This window comes from Chanodichthys erythropterus, chromosome 14 (genome assembly GCF_024489055.1).
Source record: "Chanodichthys erythropterus isolate Z2021 chromosome 14, ASM2448905v1, whole genome shotgun sequence".
Taxonomy (NCBI): Eukaryota; Metazoa; Chordata; class Actinopteri; order Cypriniformes; family Xenocyprididae; genus Chanodichthys; species Chanodichthys erythropterus.
In genome coordinates this window covers 8,155,540-8,177,846 of record NC_090234.1, presented here as the reverse complement: position 1 = coordinate 8,177,846, position 22,307 = coordinate 8,155,540, and the positions used below count along the sequence as shown (strand labels likewise).

The 22,307-nt window shown below is 35.9% G+C and overlaps 1 protein-coding gene across 1 annotated transcript in view; it reads right to left on the bottom strand.

Annotated features, from left to right (window-relative positions):
- The window catches only part of dync1i2a (dynein, cytoplasmic 1, intermediate chain 2a), a 49,195-nt gene extending 26,888 nt beyond the window's left edge, over positions 1-22,307 (bottom strand). The window contains exons 1-5 of the mRNA XM_067409207.1: positions 22,227-22,307; positions 19,607-19,718; positions 17,344-17,458; positions 16,335-16,425; positions 5,516-5,631 (exon numbers count right to left, since the gene is read on the bottom strand). Of these exons, the coding sequence (XP_067265308.1) occupies positions 5,516-5,631; positions 16,335-16,425; positions 17,344-17,458; positions 19,607-19,714 (430 nt within the window). The 5' untranslated portion in view covers positions 19,715-19,718; positions 22,227-22,307. The remainder of the gene's footprint in view (positions 1-5,515; positions 5,632-16,334; positions 16,426-17,343; positions 17,459-19,606; positions 19,719-22,226) is intronic.

Sequence of the window (22,307 nt, the reverse complement as noted above, 5' to 3'; positions counted from 1 at the left end):
GTGTGATGCGTATCCCTGTGTGTAATAAGCAAAGTCGACGCACACTGTGGACGCGCCCAGAGGTGCAGTTTCTACCAACGCGCTCTAACAAAAAAATATTGCGCCACTGACTTTAGACTTTAGACCAGGTTTGAGTTGGTCTATGGCGCAGTCTATTTCCAGCTCCTTAAAATAGCAATGCGCCGGCAATGCACCTGAACACACCTCTTTTTTAGACCAGCACGCCCATGGGCGCACTAACTGGCGCAAATGCATTTACTAATTTAAGGACGTAGCGCTGAACGGGAAAACGCGCCGGACGCAAACTAGCAAACACACTTGTGCTGCGCCTTGTGTCGCATTGCGCCGGGTGTATTATAGGGCCCAAAGTCTGAAACCTCAAATAAACATTGTGTTTGAAAACTGAATGGTTGTGATATATGAAAACCACTAAGCACGTCCATCTCTGGCTCAATTATCAGTGACGAGCTGAACATTCTAATCACACCGGTGTAATTGTAAAGTGTTTCGGGGGTGGAGGGGGGGATGTTACTTGAAATAATATAAATGTTAACATAAATTATTTCAATTTCTTATTAAACGTTAAAAAAAAAAAATAAACATTCAACTGGAAGAAGGGGGCCCAAAATTATGTCTCGGAAATCCCCCTTCAAACTCTTCATGGCTATTTATTTGACCAATCGTGGCAATACACACATATATTTAAAATGACTAAATCAGGTTGAGGGTGTCTATATTCAGCCATGTAAATAGCAATCCGCCATGGTGCAAGCGCACCTGGCATTTAAAGTGAATGGGAGACGAGATTCTGATTGGTCATTGACTTTAGACCAGGTTTTTGTTGGTCAATGACACAGTCGTTTTCAATTGCCACAAAATAGCAACACGTCAGCAATGCGCCTGAACACACCTCATTTTCAGACCAGCATGCCCATGAGCGAACAGATGGGCACGAGTGCATTTACTATTTAAACAACGTGGCATAGGAAGTGAAAATGATAACTGTGTTGGAAACTAGCAAAAAACTTTTTTGCCCACAAAATTTGGCCAAATTTTCACAACTTGCATTTCATTAATTTGGTGGTTGAAGACATTATAAATGAATACACCTCGAATGCCCAAAAATTCTGTCGTAAGATTTCGCAATGGGTTAAATTTGGTCATGCAGATTTTCAGTGTTGACCAACAGAAAGCTCATTACCAAATTAGTTCTGCCTCAAAAAGTTTGTGCAAAGCACAAACTAAAAAGAAAATGAGCAATGTGGGGGCTTTATTATCCCTATAATCAATGTCACAACTCATGTGTCACTGACTGATAGCTGATAAATTATGAACTAAGTGTGTTTTGGAGATGATGGACAATAGTATTCATTTGGAGATGCTGGGATCTGTTGAGAGCTAGGCTGAGGGTTCCTCACTTTAAGAGACATGCTCTCCATATGAGAGGCTCCTTGTGATTAGCACGGGATATTGACCCTCCCATGAGCACAAGGGCAATTAAAACAATCACTTTTAATTCAATTTCATACTCTCACAACCCCTGGTGCTGTATCAAGCAGAGCTGTGGATCAGGCAGTAATGAAAGTAATTTCTGTCCACACATCTACAGTCTTCAGCTTTTACAGCTTATTTAATGCATACCAAGACCACAAAACAGATGGAGGAAGCACCACTGGAAAACAGCATCTAGATCTAAAACCTTCAGACATCAGTCATATCAGGTCAGAACATAAACAAATGCAACACAATGCAAGCAGCGCACAACAGCTATCTTACTGTAAGATGTGACAGACAACTGGTTTTTCCCAGCGTGGTTCCATTCACACACCACTAATTTAGCAACTCACTCTCATAATGCAGGTGTGAGTCTTGAAAATGTAAGACATTCAGAAGTCAGATCATTCACAGAATGCACTGACTGTGTGTGAATGTAACCATATCCAGCACTCTAACACAGCACTGACACCCTTATGTCCCGCTGGGAACAGTAACGGCCACACACCTCCTGACCTACACAGAGCTGAGCCTTCAACAACCCCACATGCCTCTTTACCTCAAACCACTCCATCAGAGAAAGAGAGAGAGAGAGGGATGGGAAAACCTCACAATGTCACCCAGAGTGATTTGTTATGTGCTGGAGGAGAGACAGAAGAGAGTGTGAGAGTTGATGAAATGATTATACAGTGGCAGGAATGCCAGGAGAGATGTTTTGTGTGTGTGTGTGTGTGTGTGTGTGTGTGTGTGTGTGTGTGTGTGTGTGTGTGTGTGTGTGTGTGTGTGTGTGTGTGTGTGTGTGTGTGTGTGTGTGTGTGTGTGTGTGTGTGTGTGTGTGTGTGTGTGTGTGTGTGTGTGTGTGTGTGTGTGTGTGCTTTTGTTTATATTACATTGTGGGGACCAAATGTCCCCATGATGTAATATAAACCTGAGTTCACCTACATCGTGGGGACCAGCCAGCGGTCCCCACAATGTAAATGGGTTTATAAATCATATAGAATGAGTTTTTGTGAAAAAGTAAAAGTTTGCACAGTTTCCTGTGAGGGTTAGGTTTAGGGGTAGGGGCAGGGTAGGGGGATAGAATGTACAGTTTGTTCAGTGTAAAATGCATTGAAGTCTATGGAAAGTCCCCACAATTCACAAAAACAAACATGTGTGTGTGTGTGTGTGTGTGTGTGTGTGTGTGTGTGTGTGTGTGTGTGTGTGTGTGTGTGTGTGTCTGTGTCTGTGTGTGTTGAGGAGAGAGCTTTGGTACAGTCTGCAGATAAGTCTTAGTTAACACTTTTAAAACGCAGTGGGATGAGGTGGAGCGATACAGAAGGGTGAAAAAAAGGGTGACTTTTGGTGATATTTGATATGTATCGTGATATGATCTTTATGTATTTGCTATGAAATAGCTTAAAAATATATGATTTTTCCCAATTTGAGGAAGCATCCTTTCATCTAAATAGACATTGTAGCCAAATATACTTAAGTACATTCAAAATGTTTAATGAAAGAAGTAAAATACAGCAAAAACATAAAAAAAGGTCTCACTAAAGAGACAGGAGGAATACTTATACATAACGATAACAAGTAATAAACAGCAATATTTATACATACTGTTCAAAAGTTTAGGGTTGGCAAGATTTTTTTTTTTTGAAAGAAGTATCTTATGCTCTCTAAGACTATTTTTGATCAAATAAATGCACATTAATTTAATGAAATATTATTACAATTTAAAATAACTGTTGTCTATTTTAATATATTTTTAAAAATGTTATTTCTGTGATGATAAAGCTGAATATTCAGCATTATTACTCCAGTCTTCAGGGTCACATGATCCTTCAGAAATCATTCTAATATGATGATTTGCTGCTCAAGAAACATTTCTGATTATTATCAATGTTGAAAACAGTTGTGCTGCTTCATATGTTTGTGAAAACTATTATCAAATTAATGTGTCCTGGCTGAATAAACAAAAAAAAGAAAAAAAAAAAAGAAACATATATATATATATATATACACATATATATTGCATTAGCTTTTATTTTTATATTTTCAGTTTTTATGTAAATTTTCCATTTCCATTTTAGTCATTTCATTACATGGATTAAATATTGCTATTTAGGTTTAATTTATTTTTATTTCAGTTTGAGTTTGCTTTACTCATTTTTATTTATTTAAAGTTAATACTTTTAGTGAATCAACTTAAACTTATTTAACTTATAAAGTGTTCTGGAATAAAAAGTAAGTTTACTGTAAGAATTGTGTAAAAAAAAAAAAAAAAAAAAAAAAAGGCCCTGATAATATCTGCATCAATTATCAGCCTAATCAGACCAATGGCAATTTAATTGTCCAATAATGATATAGTAACGATAGCCCTAAAAATAGAGCCCTAAAAAGGCTTTCATTAAAATGTTCTTTCATTATCTCCTGCACAAACATCAACAGAATAAACATCTCAAAGACACACACACACACACACACTGCAAAGTAGTGATCTTGTGTATTTGACATGAGAGTGGGGCGGTCACAGACATGCACGAACTGCCACATAAAAGGGCACAACTGCAATTACACAAATCCTGACCTGCCTTTGGACACACACTCTCATATCTCCTCTACTGCTCATTTCCTGTGCCCCCTCTGTAAACGGATGTGTGTGTGTGTGCGCGTGTGTGTGTGTCTGTGTGTGTTTAATCTTGCCTTGATGTCTTATGTTTCTCGAGTCTCTGCAATTTTCCTTCAGCTTTCATCTCCATGTTCACTATGGTCAGATCATTTCCAAAAAGGGTCACACACTTCTCTCCTTCTCTCTCTCTCTCACACACACATACACACACACAGTCACACACACATCTGAATAGCTCTCAGATCAGAGGCTTGTGCTCTAACTGTGGGTGAAAATGCAGTGCCACTCACCAGCCTCCTCCTATGAGTGACATGTGTCAGTCATGCTGTGTGATGCTGTGGGTTGCTTGTTTTTACCCTGATCTGCATCCTGCATAATCAGTTTCTACTTGTTTCATTAGTAACCAAAAATAATTCTGGGTAAAAGAGAGGAATACAGCTGTTGCAATGTAGCTGTATGTGAATGTAAAAAGATTTGTAAGGATCAAAGTGCTTTGTCTCCGAAAAGAAAGAACCGATTCTGAACTGCCCAAAACATGTCGTCAGTCATTCCAGTCTTACTTCTTATGTTCTTGTTTGTAACAAATTCGGATAATGCCAGCCTATGGTCTTCATTGGCTGATGGCAAACAACATCTACTTTGCCCCTCCAACTCTGACTGTGTACAACATGCAGTTGTAGCTGAGGCCTGGAAGTGTTTGGTTCGTGTTGTCAACATGTCGAGAAGACAATGTTTTCTGAGCTACCAAAGCAAATCCACTTTGATGAATTTCCAAAGGATGAGGACTTGCTCTAAAATTAATACGTTAAAACCCGACACCATTGTTACTGTTCGTATCACTGTGTATCAAGCGCCAAGGAAGACCCGGAGCTGAAATTCAGATATGGAAATGGGTGTTTCGTTTCTGACAGACACTGTAAGCAATCAACCAATCCCAACAGACTGGGCCATCTGACCAATCAGAGCAGAGAAAGCTCTCAGAAAGACCGGGTTTAGAGGGACCGAACCATACTATAGTTGTAGTGTGGACTTCATTCTAATTCTAATTCTAGTGTAAATAGTGATTATTAAAACTTTCTTCTTATGTGAATACGCCTTAAATCCAACTTTGTATTTTGTAAAATAAGTTTTCTTTTTATTTCAGTAAAAGTTTGAAACTCATTTGCGATCACTGACTGATGCAGATGATTAAAAAAATAAAACACTAACATTGGCCATAACTGATACGATCACAAATATATCATGATGCCTGAATTCACTCTGCAGCATGTAACACTCTGCAGGATGTTAGAGTGTTTTTAAATATATAACAATATCAGAAATTGCTTTGTTTACTGGCTACAATATGAAAATAATGTTTTGAATGGTATTAGTCAGGTTTCCTACATGTGCATGATCACAACTTACCCTCTTTCTGCTCTGTCATGGTGGGCGTCTGTGTCTCCTTGGTGTAGGACACCACCTCTTTGGGTGGGAAATCCACATGGGTCGTCTTCGCCATTGCCAACTTCAGAGTACCACGTCTAGGAGAGCGCACAAACACACAAATAAGGAGAAAGTGTGACCACACTGCTCAAACATCTAAATTCACAAGTGGATGACAAATTAAAGGGTTTGCTTTTAATAAAATGTGGCTGTCTATGCAGTAGAAATGTTTTTTTTTTTTTTTTTAAACTTAAAGAAAACATTGTAAAAGGCCTGCGGCGTTCCCTTTTGCCAAAAATACTCATAATGCACTTTGATTTTGGCGCCGCCCCTCCTTTGATCCAATTGTCCATGCACAGGAGTATATTAATGCGGAAGTTCAATCTGTAGTTTTAACAAAAACTCCAGTTGTATTTTTACAACTACCGACAATGTAACAATACAAAAATTGTTGAAATTCAGCAAATTTATCCTTTAAAGCCTCATGTACACCTAGTACTAGCCCTCTCAGCTGATCTGTGAACAGCACTAAACACAGTTCCAGTGTTAATGGGGTCCAATGAGTCTTAAGCCCCTTTCACACAGAGATTCTGGAAAATACACTGATAATGTGTCCCGGTATCGTTTAATTGAGGTTCATTCACACTGCCAGTGACTTTCTGGAATCTGCGTGCTTTCACACACACCCCTTACAGATCCCGTAAAGACACGTGACATCAGGATGTGAGGAATGCCTCCACAGCGTCTTGAGTTTGCTTATGATCTGCGATTTCTCTCGAGAAACCTCGCTTGTGTATTTTTTCTGATTCGATCATGAACTAGCACATCACGTACCGTTCCACTAAACTGGGGAATGATCTTAGCTTCAGCGTTGTCACTACGACACACCTCTTATAGCATCGATGCTGCCTTTTGTTCACACAGGGTGCATTCCGGGACTGATCCCGGCAATGTCCCGGGACGTGTTTGCGTTCACATAGAAGGCACTCTAGCAATTTTATGGCAATTTTCTGCGATCAGCGCTCTGTGTGAAAGGGGCTTTAGAAAGCATTGTGATCCAATCACCCCTACCGCATTCATAGCTGATCAGAAATGCATTTAACATTCTGACATGAAAAAAAAACAAAAAAAAAGATGGACAAACTTGACTCTTAAAAGATCTTAAAAATCTTTTAATCTTAAAAGGCTTTTAGTTCAATCCCTTAAATTACCTTTGTACATAAATATAATCCGTCTATAAATTAATTTCAAACAAAAGCAAAAACTACATTACATTTTTATAATTTATTTATTTATTTTAATGTATGAGTTTGACCGGCATTGTGAAGGAAAAATTGCCAACATTGCACTCCTTCAATACTGTTCAAAAGCTTGCTTTAGAATACAGATAGTTTTGGTCATTAAATAATTCCCATACTGTGTCATTTCATCATTTCGATGACTTTACTATTATTCTAAAAAAATATTAACACTAATGAATAAGTGTGTCCAAACTATTGAGTGGTAGTGTATACATGCACCACAGGATCCATCTCAGATGTTCATACCAAGAGTAAACAGTCCCTAAATATCCTCTGGAAATCACTGTGCTCACTTTACAAGTCTTGCAAACTGGTTACATTTACATCCACATCTGTGTGGCATCTGAACCCATGTGGCTCACTCTCCTCCAATGATCTACAGTATTGTAATGGAGTGAGTCTGTGATGCTGCAGTATGAATCTCCGCTCATGATCATATGCCACCAACAACCACTCCTGACTGACTCCTCTAGAGGTTTGACAGAGTGAAAGAGAATGAGCAGAAAGTGTGCAGTACCCCAGCTCAGAGTGAAGCAGAAGTGTAGAGGGGTCACAGTCCCAGTGCAGAGTCCTGTTAGTGTCACAGCAATGAGACAGGGTTACAGACAGAAAGAGAGAGGTTGTTATATAAAAGGTGGTTAAACACACAATGTTACAGTACTTCAGAGCAGTTAAGAGACACAATTAGAAAAGCTTCTATACACACACAACACAAACACAAACGCAACACAAACACAGAAACAGAAGCAGATGTCAATGTAGTGCTATGTTTCTAAAGAAAATCAACTGATCTGATAAAACAAACCACACTTCTCCATTGCCAGACATGTCAGTTATTATATAATCACCTGATCACAATTATTTGAGAATTTTAAAGGGTTAGTTCACCCAAAAAATTTAATTTCTGTCATTAATGACTCACCCTCATGTTCCACACCCGTAAGTAATTTTCGGAACACAAATTAGGATATTTTTGGGTGAACTAACCCTTTAAGTAAATACTATAAATGCCATGAAAAAAGCATGTTTTATATGTAACCAGAGACAGTAGTGCATATTATTTGGCTAGTAAATTGCTGAAATGTTCAACCAAAAAGCTGTCTGTCACATAAATAATTGTCTTAAGTAAGGTTTACACAGCAGTTTAAAAAAAATGCCACAGAGCTAAAGTTACAACGTGTGCAGATTTAGGGTTTTGTCACAATTGGTTAGTTTTAGGGGTCTGAGACCTCTCTACAGAGAAACTTATACCATTTCAGGAGCTCTGAGTATGGTTTGTTTTAAAGTCAACATGAAATGAAATCTGCCACCATTTTCCCTCTGAATTAAACAGGATATCCTCTCTATATTGCAGTTAAAATGGGGGAGTGACACCAGCCAAAAAGGAAAGCAGCACAAGAAGTTTTTACATTATGATGAAAGATTAAAAAAAAAAAAAAAAAAAAACCCTCAAAAACATTCCATAGCTATTCATGAAAATTCTCCGCAGTGTTGTAAATGAAGCTAGTGTATAATGTGTTCAGTTTCTGAAACTATAGATTCTGATGTCCACTTTGCTTTCTTCTATTAAGACAGTGGTGCATGAAATAGCCTTCATCTCTTTAAAGAACAACAGATTGATGTGTTTCTAAAGTTTCTTTTTGGCCATTTTTGATAGAAAAAAGCATTGTATTGTGATTTCTACACTCAATATACTTCAAGTGAAATCAGAAAACAAACTAGTGTGACATCATTTCAAATAAAATCAGGCCAAAACTAATTTAGTTTGGAGTTCGTTTCTGAAGTTTGAAACAGCTTGCCAAAGTAAACTGTACAGAAATGTTTGATAAACACCTTCAAACTACCATTGGTCCATGACAATTACGTGATAGGTAGGTGTGGCTCTGTGGCTCCACCTTCTTTGCCATGAAAATCTTCTACGGTTCATTTCTTCTGTTCAGTCTGTCAAGGTTAAACGTGAGTAAAAATATGAACACACTGGAGAGATGCTGTATAGCAGGAATTGAAGTTGTTATTCTAATTGTAAGACACCAACACTCTTTTTAAAGGTGCCGTAGAACGTCATTTTAAAAGATGTAATACAAGTCTAAGGTGTCCCCTGAATGTGTCTGTGAAGTTTCAGCTCAAAATACCCCATAGATTTTTTTAAATTAATTTTTTTAACTGCCTATTTTGGGGCATCATTAAATATGAGCCGATTCAGGCTGCGGCCCCTTTTAATGCTTGTGCTCCCCGCCCACGGAGCTCGCGCTTGCCTTAAACAGCATAAACAAAGTTCACACGGCTAATATAATCCTCAAAATGGATCTTTACAAAGTGTTCGTCATGCAACGTCTAATCGCGTAAGTAAGGTATTTATTTGGATGTTTACATTTGATTCTGAATGAGTTTGATAGTGCTCTGTGGCTAAAGCTAACATTACACACTGTCGGAGAGATTTATGAAGAATGAAGTTGTTTATGAATTATACAGACTGCAAGCGTTTAATAAATGAAAATAACGACAGTCTTGTCTCCGTGAATACAGTAAGAAACAATGGTAACTTTAACCACATTTAACAGTACATTAGCAACATGCTAACAAAATATTTAGAAAGACAATTTACAATTATCACTAAAATATCATGTTATCATGGATCATGTCAGTTATTATTGCTCCATCTGCCATTTTTCGCTATTGTTCTTGCTTGCTTACCGAGTCTGATGATTCATCTGTGCACAGATCCAGACGTTAATACTGGCTGCCCTTGTGTAATGCCTTGAACATGAGCTGGCATATGCAAATATTGGGGGCGTACATATTAATGATCCCGACTGTAACATAACAGTCGGTGTTATGTTGAGATTCCTCTGAGTTCTTTTAAACAAATGAGATTTATATAAGGAGGAGGAAACAATGGTGTTTGAGACTCACTGTATGTCATTTCCATATACTGAACTCTTGTTATTTAACTATGCCACGATAAATTAAATTTTTAATTCTAGGGCACCTTTAATGTCTAATACTGTAAAGATGCTTGCATTAAAGCAATCTATTGTTTAATAATTAATACTGGAGTGCCGAATTGCAGAGCTTGTGCAAACAAATCCACATCGCTGTGATCAGATGCTTTCTTAACTACTGTTTACTCACTGCTGTCATTTTTGTTGTGCGTTTATTTTGTTATTAAGAGCAAAGAGCACAGCACATATTTACATATTCATCCAAAAGCAGCATGTACAGCATCAGTAACAGTATACTGCTGCAAACTTCACCATGAATATATTATTAAGCATCACAATCAGACTTGATGCAGTGCAGTCTGGAATTTAACCACACCATATTAATTCATTGAGTAGAACTGGTCCCCCGACTAATCCTGGTTTCTACCAAGGTTTTCTTTTTTTTTTGTGTGTGTGTTACCGATGGAGTTTGGGCTCCTTGCCACTTTCGCCTCTGGCTTGCTTAGATGGGAACACTTAATATTCTGTAATATTATTGATTTGACTGCACTGACATCACTGTTTTCTCCAGAAATGCTTTACAGATGAATGAGCTCATTTCATAATTGATGATCTTTACAATGAAACTGAATCAACACTGAACTTTGACACTATTTTCTTTTTAGAGCTGCTTTACAGCCGAAATGAACTCTGTTTGCATCACTGAATCATTATTTTCCTGTTTATCACTATAAACGTTGCTTTGAAACAATATTGTATAAAGCGCTACATAAATACAATGACTTGATTTAACCATTTTAAACTGTGCTAATAAGAAAGGTCCTTAAAGCACTGTGGTTTTCTGAATAGATAAGAACAAAATACTGCTGAAAATGGGGCATTGTCTTTACAGGTAAAAATTGAATTTTTAAATATGAATATAGAATACCATTATTTTAAATGGTAATAGTATAATATTACTGTACTTTTGACTTATAAAATCAATTTTAAAAAATCAAATAAATGCTACTTTGGTAAACAGAAACTACACATGTGTTTTGCATTGTACTGAGAAGTGAAAGAAAGCAATCTATGCAATCACAACCATTCTGTGCTGTTTGATATTTATTTACAAAAAAAAAAATTAACTCATGCATTTAATTCAGGCATATACTTTAATATAAACCAGAAGTAATCATGTATTCGAACTGAAAATAACTGAAAGTAAACAGTTATTTTCAATCTGAATAAATTATTACTTCCGGTAGTAGTACTGGTAAGTAGTGACATCTGTTTTCTGTATTGTAATGTGCATCCAAGTGATCATTGACTAAGAAAAAATGAAGGGCGGGGACTTGATTCTACAAATTGGTTGTTGATTGGATGTTGAAATGTTGGCGTTGCACTCAAAAGTGGAGGCAGATGAACATGAGCATGCAGGGGCGAATTTAACCAAACTAAAGCCCTGCTAACACCTGATATTAAGATGCATTTTGGTTGATCAGATCACAAGTAGACGAGGGAGACGCATACTCGTTTAAACCTGGTGTTTTAATCTCTTTTGTCCATTTTCAACCAATTATGTCCTGATTTCTTTGAGGGGAGGGTCTATGTGTAGATAAATGTATGTTTTTTTAAGATCTTTTGATCTTCTAATGGACAAAATAAGCTCATGTAATTTACATGTTTGATCACATGAGCATTTACACTGCAAAAGCAATCCGGTCTAATGCATTTTCAACTACTTCTGGAAGTGGTCAAAAAGGGACAGGCTCAAAATGTTCTAGATCCCATTTTCACCGGTATTTAGCATTCACTTGTGATCCGACTGAACAAAATGCATCTTAAAGGATTAGTCCACTTTCAAATAACATTTTCCTGATATGTATTCTACTTACGGAAAAAAACGGAACTGGCGCCGTGTTCGTTCCGTAAGTTGAATAGGCAAGGCGTAGGACATACAGCGTAAGCTTTTTGAAGAATACGGAAAGCAGAAGCACGTGCAAGGCGATCATTTATTTATATAAAGCATATACAGTTGTATTTTTAGCGTTTCACTAGATAAGACTCTTAGTCATCATCTGGTATCGTTTAAAGCCCTTTGAAGCTGCACTGAAACTAACATTTTGACCTTCAATCGTCTGGAGGCCACTGAAGTCCACTATATGGAGAATAATCCTGGAATGTTTTCATCAAAAACCTTCATTCCTTTTCAACCGAAGAAAGAAAGACATGAACATCTTGGATGACACGAGGGTGAGTAAATTACCAGGAAAATTGTATTTGAAAGTGGACTAATCCTTTAATACCAGGTGGAAATGGTCTAAATGATTGGAGAAATCCTGCATAATTCACCAGAGAGAAGTCTGTTGTTTTTACTGTAAGGTTCTGATTAAACATTATGAGGTTAAAACATAAAAAAATAAAATCAAATAAAAAAAACCTATGCATCACAATGGTTCACAATAAGATCTATCATTTGCATTTAGAAAATAGATAGGGTTCAGTTTTATTTCATTCTGACTTTAACAAGGCAATTAAAACCTTACAGATCATGACACTAAACCGACCCACATCAGCGGAAGCACAAACTGAGGCTGTGTGTGGTCATGAGTGCATTAAGTGATGAGGGAGAATGTGTGCGCAGTGTGTAACATGACCTGCATGTGTGTAGGAAGTGGTGAAGCGGTGTGGGATATGAGTGGACACGGAGCCCCAGGGGCATCTGTGCGTGTGTGAGCGTTTCTGCTGTAATCAGGGGTTAAACACTCTCCACAGCAGCTCTACACTGCACCCACAGGTCTTTTTCTAGCCTAAAAATCCATAACATTTCTATATTCATATTGTATACTAGCTGGAGCCATGGCTAGTGCTTAGCTCATGTGCCTCAGAAAAGTTGAGCCTTTGGGCTCATGTGGGAAATGCCACATTTCGATTCTAGCCTATTCTAACCAGGGAATACAGATCCAATTTTCCCGCTCCAGAATATTTTCCAGTTTCCCCTCTATTTTGACAATAATAATAATTTTATCAATAATAGAGTGCACTGTAAACCCTAACACTCAAAATAATTAACTGGTTTGAGTGGGACAAACTTAAACAAATTCGTTCAGTCTTTTATGAGCGTTTAGCTCAACTTTTTCTTTAGAATTAACAAAACTGATACATTTTATGTAAACTGTTTCATTGTTTTAAGTTTTATGAACTTATTTCTTTAAATTTAGATGAACTTAAAGGTGCAATATGTAAGAATTTTGCAGTGAAATATCCAAAAACCACTAGGCCAGTGTTATATATTTTGTTCACTTGAGTACTTACAATATCCTAAATGTTTCCAATTTTTTTTTAAATTGTGAGAAAATTGCAGTTTTAACATATATGTATACCCGAGTTACCCTCGGTTTCCAGTTTTATTTTGTAGAAACCATGGAAACACCAAAGACACTTTAATATATTACATGTTTTATCAGACAAGGGAACAACTGTTTGGTTACATTTATAGACAGAAAACTAATTATTGTTATATAGCTCAACACGGTTAATCTAATTGTTTAAATCTAATTTTTTTTATTTTTAGCGAGTACCATGCTTTACCATGCCTCAGAGAAAAACACAATTTTGCTTTATTTTTAGTGACAGTAATACAGCATTTTCTCCATCATACAATACGTTTTAAAATTAATTGCATGCCATTTATCAACACAAAGACATCCAGCATATGATATTGTAAAATCGATCTATCTTACTGCAGTGTGTAACAGTGTCTCACAGCAGCCGCCGAGCGAACACACAGAGTAACGTTATAACATCATTTTCAACACACTCAGATGTATCTAATATGATAAACAGAGCTGTGTTACCTCATACTCATGACCGGAAAAGCGGAAGCGGCGTCGGCGACTGTGTCATAATAAAAGCTCCAGCTCCTCGTTCAGCTCCCACAACACTCGCTCCTGCTCTGCTTCATACTACAGTAACGTTAATAATCGCATCCATGAACATGATTTCTTCCCGAGTGCTTTCCCGATTATTTTCCACCGGCTGATAGGTGAAGACCACATGTCCCAAGATTCTGTGCTCAAACTTGCCGTCATCAAGCTACATCTTTGTTTTGAATAGGACTCTAGCAACTTCTAGCGGACAGAAAATATTACATATTGCACCTTTAAGTTTACCTGAAACTGGGCTGGGATTTTTATTTCCCAGAATGCTTTGCTCATGGCACTCGAAAGGGAGAGTAAATGCTAAAATTATGTATTATATAATGTTTTTTTGTGCAAGATTAATGTTAAGAGGGAGATTTAGTAGCAATTAATAATTTGTTGTGCTAATTCAAAAGGGTTTCTCTTAATGTGGGTTTTTGGAGAGTTACCATCATGGTGACAAGTGGAGCATACGGCTTGCTTTGAGAACAGGTGTTTAAAATGTTTTATATTCCTGAACTCATTCAGCAAGTGTTATATCATGCTATTGCTAACATGCTAGCAAATTAACAAGTTATCATTTTCTGAATTAGCTTGTTAAAGTTTCCACTGTTTGTTGAGATTACGTGGTAATTTTAAGTTAAATGTATGAACTAATTTACTCCAAGATTTCAATTTAATAACAATTCAAATGAGTACAAAATAAAAATCTGCCAGTTCTGCTTACTTAAACTTTGGATTTCTTAATTTAAAAATTTTGATGTAACTGATTGCCTCAATTTTTTTTAGTTTTGCCAACTTATTCGGGTTTACAGTGTGGCAAGATTGTTTTACTATCAGATTTTTTAACTCTAAACTAGAATCTCATACTGATAATTCACAGCTGTCACCTAACAGATATAATGTAAAGCTGAGCAACATTATAGGCAAATGGTTAAAAAAAATTAATAAAACGGGTTGTATTTTAGCATTTCTAAGTCAATGTTTGTTTGTTTTTAAATGGGTTTCTGGTTAAATAAGGTCTTTGGTTCACACAAGCTCAGGATATTTTCAAGTTTTATTGTACGACATAAAATACATCAGTAATACTCCCTTGTGATTTTTTAAAACTTTTACATGTCTTGAAAAAGACAGTTGCTAACAAGTATCTAAATGGGACTCCAGAGAGTTTGTCGGGGACATTAAACGTCACACTGAACAGATAAACTCATCTACTCACTAGTTGCTTTCACAGCCTCATTGTGTTTATGATCACGCTCTTGAAAAATATTCTAACTCAAACCTTCAGGGAAAATGTTTTTTTTTTTTTAATAAAGACTGAAATCGTCGTCTGAAGCTTAATGGTGCCGCTGTTGAAGTCATGTGATTGTGGTGTAGTTCGTTTTTAGTGAACATTTAGCCTTTTACTTCTGCTGTTTTTTATTTAGGCTTCAAAATCCATAAAAGTACAATTCTGAAGATTATCATGATAAACAAAACATGAAGAACAAAACTTTTCTTGGTAACAGAACTTATTTTCTACAATAATCCAAAAGCCAAAAAAATCTTTTTGCCAAAATTTCAAATTGGCCTACAAAAATAAATTATCATTGCAGTTCTCTATCCACCTTTTTCCTGACTAAAAGATGAGCGCCGCCATAAGGAATTCCAAGTTCCTTTCGGATGCTGTCATGTTCCGGTCTCCATAGGAACACATTGACAACAGAAACTTTTTGAACATTACTTAAAATTAAATTGTGCGCAGGATTAATCTGTGCTGCTACATAACAGCAATAAACAAAAAAATTTGAGCGTCAGCGAATCTGAAGTGAATGTCTGTATACAACGCCGTATGCCTCGCATTTTATGCTAGACTTGAAAGAGAAAACAAGTACGGCTTGCAGCACTTAAGTTAAAATATTCCCCAAATACCATATAATGTGTGCACTCTAATCATTTTGAGGACATAATCCCACAATCGTCATCCGGATCGGAAGCTGCATGTAGGATATGAGCGCTCATATGTTTTCAGTAACTTCGGACAGCTTCGTGTCATCTGCACACTCATTAAATTTTGATTACTGCGGCGTTGACAAAAGACAGTCTTTGCTACACTGTAAAGTGTAAAGTGCAATTTTCATAGGTTTATCATTACATTATCAGCTCGGAAAATATGCTAATTTGACTAGAAACACCGGAGACCGCAAACGTAAAGCATCATTCCAGTACGAGTTGGGCAAGACTTCCGCGTTCAGAAAAAGGTGGATACAATTATCATTGATTGGAGCTTTTTGCAGTGCATTCTGGGATAGACTTCTCTGTAGATGCGATTAGATTGTGGCTTAGAAGGCCCCATCATCATCATTCTGGAAGAGCCTTTGCTCTTCTCACATCTACGATGGGCAGCACACTAGGTGTCAGAACAGTGCTAATGTTTTCATGTTTTCCTTCTTTCTTCTCAGGGGTTTTCCAGCGGTAATTTTTTTTTAAGTTACAGCTGAAAAACAGCTAATGACAGAGATTTAAGCAGCAGAACCTTTCCCTACCTGCTCAGACCTGCACACAGACACAAAATACAACAACCCTTTCCCTGTGTTTGTCCTTGATGCAATGTTAAAGCCACAAACCTCTCCAGCGCCACATGCATGATAGAGAGAGATAGAGAGAGATATAATACCTTGGTCCGGTGGCACAGTCTCCTGAGTCTTGGCTCCCTGCCTCACTTGGAGTACCCACAGATTTGGCCGTGGGAGACATGGGTGCAGGAACTAAAGAACGAGAAAAAGCTATAAACATACTTTCATCTGCATACATCCAAATGTTTGAATGTTTCTGCTCTACATGCAAGTGTTTTCTGCACTCAAATGCTACTAGAACTACTAGAGCTCTTCTCTAACGTCACTTTTCATAGAGATTTTTGCTCAATGTCTTTTAATGAACTGGTGTTTCGGTGATTTTTAGTAGATGTAAGTATGTAATGCTATACAAAAATAATAATAAATAACAATTTACAAAGATAATGATACATATAGATATCTATCTATCTAGTCACACAGATAGACAGACAGATTATTAACAATATTCTTAATTAAAAAGTTCAGATATAGAAAATGTAAATAAATATCTAAGCTAAGTGCTTGCTGAAATTGTAACATCAAATCTACTGTGGTGCACTTCTGCCCCCTTGTGTTCAATCAAAGAAGTAAACTACACTGGGTTTCTTCATTTGTTGGAACCACTCACAAGAACATATTACTTGCACATAGTCTTGCAGAGACAGACAAATGCAGTCACATTTACCTTTGTACAGAAAAATTCAGGGGGAGCAATGCAGTCATCTTTGGAGGAATCACATGACGGATGCATGAGATGAAACATTTCCTCACATGGATTTCACATTGGATTCAAGTTTGTTAATGATAAACAATATAAAGCTGCCTAGTTTGGATGAGTAAGTGGTGCTTCATGCATTGCTACACTATTGACAATGGATTTTCACTAGTGTGACTGCGTGTTTAGGATAAATTGTGGCCTACATAGAATATTATTGAATATATTATTGGCAGGTAGATACGTAAAGCGATCAGAGTTTGTTATCTTAGGGCAGGTAACTCCGATCAATCCAAGGACATGCTGTCTGAGACTGACACGACCGTGTGTGTGACTCAGGTGTGTAGGCGACCTACCCGCAGGTGTGTCTGATGTGATGCCCATACTCTGCAGCAGAGCATCGGCCTCTCTGCGCTTCTTCTCCAGGTCTGAATCATCCTGCTGTGGGACGGTCTCCTTCTTCAGCTCAGCCTGACACAAACGAAACAGAGTGAACCAAACACTTCATAAAAAACTAACTTTCTATTGTTCCCAAAGAACAAAAACAGCAATCTGACTCCGTTTGCTTCCACAGGAACCCTCCTACAGCACTTACTCAATTTTTACACAAATTGTAGTGTTGCCTGCATTCGTCAAGCTCAACCACTCAACCCTGTTAAAGTTTTTGTAAGAAAAATGATCAAATTATATTAATATACCTTCAATTAATAAAATAATATATATATTTTTAATTTACGAGAAATTTATCAATAACTGCAAATACTCTCAGCAGTCTCAAACTGAGAAATCTGCTTGATTTTTTACTCTACTCATGTAATGTGCCTGAGATTCTGGTGGATTCATCGCTTAAACAACATTGCTTCATATTACTATGACATAACCAGTGTAAATGTTTGAGTATCGCAGTTATGCACAGTATACTATAGTATAACAACAGCATAGTATTCTGTATAAAACAGTATAGTATTTATTTATTTATTTAAAAGCTGTTTTACTCCATTATTTTAATTTAAAAAAAAAATCTATAATCAAAATAAAATAAATTGATGGGTTTTAAATTACTTATTGTCATAAAGACCATTATTTCGTCAGTACTTTTTAATTATGTTTCCATAAAAATTAGTATATTATGATACATGATGTTACCAACCAAATATTTTTTTTTTTTTTCAAAAAAGTGATGTAAAAGTATTATTTTTAATTCATTTAATTGTGTTAATTGTGAATAATTTGATATAAATTAAAATTTGTCCACCCCTAAACATTTGCAAATAAAGTTAGCATTTTTCCAACTGAAATCACGCATATAGAATGACTTTATTTTTTAAAGGGATAGTTCACCCAAAAATTTAAATTGTGTCATCATTTATTCACCCTCAAGTTGTTCCAAACCTGTATGAGTTTCTTTCTTCTGCTGAACACAGAAGAAGATATTTTGAAGAATATGTGTAACCAAACAGTTGATGGACCCCATTGACTTAGTAATTTCCTCCCCCCCATACTATGGACGTCAATAGGGTCCATCAACTGTTTGGTTACACATATTCTTCAAAATATCTTCTTATATATATATATATATATATATATATATAGACACTACCGCTCAAAAGTTTGGGATCGGTAAGATTTTTAATGTTTTTAAAAGAAGTTTTGTCTGCTCACCAAGGCTTAATTTATTTAATTAAAAATACAGTAAAAACAGTAATATTGTGAAAAATTATTACAATTTAAAATAACTGTTTTCTGTTTGAATATATTTTACAAAGTAATTTGTTCCTGTGATCAAAGCTGAATTTTCAGCATCATTACTCCAGTCTTCAATGTCACATGATCCTTCAGAAATCATTCTAAAATGATGATTAGTTCCTCAAGAAATATTTGTTATTATTAACAAGTGTTGAAAACAGTTGTGTACTTTTTTTCAGGATTCCTTGATGAATAGTTTGGGGTCAAAAATTTGGGGTCAGTAAGATTTTTTTTTTTTTTTTTGGAAAAGAAATTAAAGAAATGAATACTTTTATTCAGCAAGGATGCATTAAATCAATCAAAAGTGTTCTTTTTAACTTTCTATTCATCAAAGAATCCTGAAAAAAATATATTGTACACAAATATTTTGTACAATTGTAAACAATAAATGTTTCTTGAGCAGCAAATTGACATATTAGAATGATATCTGAAGGATCATGTGACACTGAAGACTGGATTAACGATGCTGAAAATTCAGCCCTGCCAACACAAGAATAAAATTACATTTTAAAATATTTTCAAATAGAAAACAGTCATTTTAAATTGTAATAATATTTCACAATATTACTGTTTTTTACTGTATTTTTAATTAAGTAAATGCACCCTTGGTGAGCAGACAAAACTTCTTTTAAAAACATTAAAAATCTTACAGATCCCAAAATATATATATATATATATATTATAAATAAATATTCCTTATTTAACTATACCCCTTTAATGTACACTAAAGACAAGCTGTATATTTTACAGACAAATCTCAAAGCAGCAGACCTCTGGCATGTTTGGCAGTATTGAGTGTCATTCTTGCATGTGAATGAGTGCGCAAAAAGTGGAACTCATGCTGGTGCATTAATGCAAGTAAAAAGTCTGCACCTCTTTTTTTTTGCGTTCCTCTTCCTTTCTCTTCTTCTCTTCTCTAATCTGAGCCAAGCGCTGTTTCTTTCGCTCAAGCTCAGCTTTCAGCTCACTTTTATCCGACATGATGCTTCACAAAACACAAACACACAGAAAAGTTAGTGTCAGGAAGCCAGAATATGTGTAATGTCATGCAGTGTTTTTCTGTATAATATACATTATTTTACAATATTTTTGCATACAAATTATTTAGAGAGACAATGTCAAAAGGTCAGGAAAAACAGCCAGTCCCTTCAATAAACAGCTCTATGTAAAGCCTGACATTAAAAAAAAATATTTTTTTTTTAACCTTTTTACAGTTTAAGAAAAAAAAAACTCTAAAAAAGTTGCATGTGTGTTTTTTGTTGAGTATCATATTTGATACATGAGCTTTTATGGCTCATATAGTTTAATATAGTGAGAATATGAAGCTCATTCTTGAGGAGGAAAAACACTTACATTTTATTCAGGGGCCCAAACTGAGCAAAAATGTGAAATTTGGTGCAGTTACTGATATTTATATGGCCAAAAAGTAAAATTCTGATTGTAATGCAAATCAATGAGATCTTTATAACAGTGTAACAGACTACTTACATAAAAAGCATATAAATATCAGTACCAATAATATGTCTTAGTAAGATATTTAAATGCTTAGTTTTATTATCAAAGCTCTAAATATTAAATTTATTATGGGAGGGGGGGCATATAATGCAAAGCAATACAATGATGATTGAGAGATGAACAAAAGCCTGATGTACCATATGTGATACTCACATTTTAACATGATTTATTTTTCTAAAATAAAAATGTATGTATGAATAATCAAGTAAACCTCGCATCAGTTCAGTAAATGTTCATTTTGAAATATTACTAGCAATACAAAGTTATTCTTATGTTTACTTAAAATCAATTAAGATTTCACAGCAAAGACACAACCTGGAGGGGGATGGTTTTTATATATATATATATATATATATATATATATATATATATATATATATATATATATATATATATATATATATATACACACACATACTGAAAGGCCTTTTACTTGATTAAAAAAAATTATTTTAAAATTATCAGCTATATATGATAATTTAGAGTAATTATAAATGTGTGTATCAAACATGATATATAGTAAGCTTTAAAAAAATTAACTGTTTAATTACTGTAACACACAACCTTGAGTGTCTTTTTTCTATTTACATCCTCAGCAAACAGTAAAACATATCTAGAGAAGCATAACCCTAGTCTTCACCCGTCTCAGGCTCTTCAGACAGATTAACAGGATCAGTTCAAGAGTCGCATTTGTTTTGTGTCTCAGCACACTGCTCTAATCTGTCTTTTGTGCGCGCTCAGCACCTGACTTTCTCGACACTACAGAAGAAAGACTCTCTACAGCTCTTAATGAGCAAATTAAAACATGCACTTGAAAAAACTAAGTGGAAACAGACTAGATTAGCCCAGTAACCTGGCCAATTTACACTGAAGATTACAGAACAGATTATCATTATTAACTCCAGCACTGCCATCTGCATGAGTCCAGATACAGCAACATCATTCACACCACAGCTCGTGATCTTAGGAGGAGTTCATAGCACAATATAACCACTGTTAAACTGAACACTTTCAAAATAGAGCATCACAAGATCATTTTTGTACTTTCAGCATAAGAGAAGCACTCCTTTCACCAACTTCCTATGTGATCTAAAGTGGCAGCAAATACTGACTTTTGAATCATTTTTTTCTTCTTCATTCTTGCGCAATGACTTCAACAGATGTTTTTGTGAATTTAAGTGCATATATTCAGTCATTTCTCCTCAAGTTCACACAGTGTCATTCATCACATTAGTTATGAACATGTTCCATTTACATCTGACAAAATCTCACAACACTTTTTGGACATTATATCTAATCTTTTGTCATTTAAAACCCAAGTAACTTCTTTTTTGTGAAAAGTTTGCTTGCAAAATGTGCTTTTTATTCACACTATGTTTGAATGCGTTTGTATATAATGAAATGTATACATTGCAAGCGTGATTTACTGCCTAAGTCCAACATTTTCAGTGACACTCAAGTTTAGAAAAGAAAGAAGAGACACAGAACGATCTTTCAGCGACTCATGGGATCATATGCATTATAATATGCATTTTGTTGTTGTTGTTTTTTAGGCACTACAAATTACACAGACTGGAAACACAGAGAACAAAATGAAAGAGGAATAATGGATTTCAAGTTTGTATACACTTCTCGGACTCTGAGAGCAGATAAACATTTACTGTAATCCATTTTAAACGGATTAATCTACTGTCATTAATCTGAATGAGATTAACTTCTGCCTTCTCACAGCACAGACAACAAGCACAACCATACAGTCTAACAGCACGCTTGCATACTTATATATATATATATATAAGTATGCAAGAATGCTATACATTGCCATCTGACTGATTCACAGTAGCAGCCCCAGATAAACCTACCGCTAGACTACACCCAACACATTAAAAGTGACACACTGAAGGATAAACAGTTGACTTGTGTTATAAACAAACTACCGAAATGTTTTGTCTTATCTGAAAGCATGTTATGAACAGACCTGAGAGTGTTTATTGCCTGCAGAAAGCGCTGCTTTTGTTGCACTGCTCAGTTTCCGGGTGCGCGGATGCGGAGGCGCGTC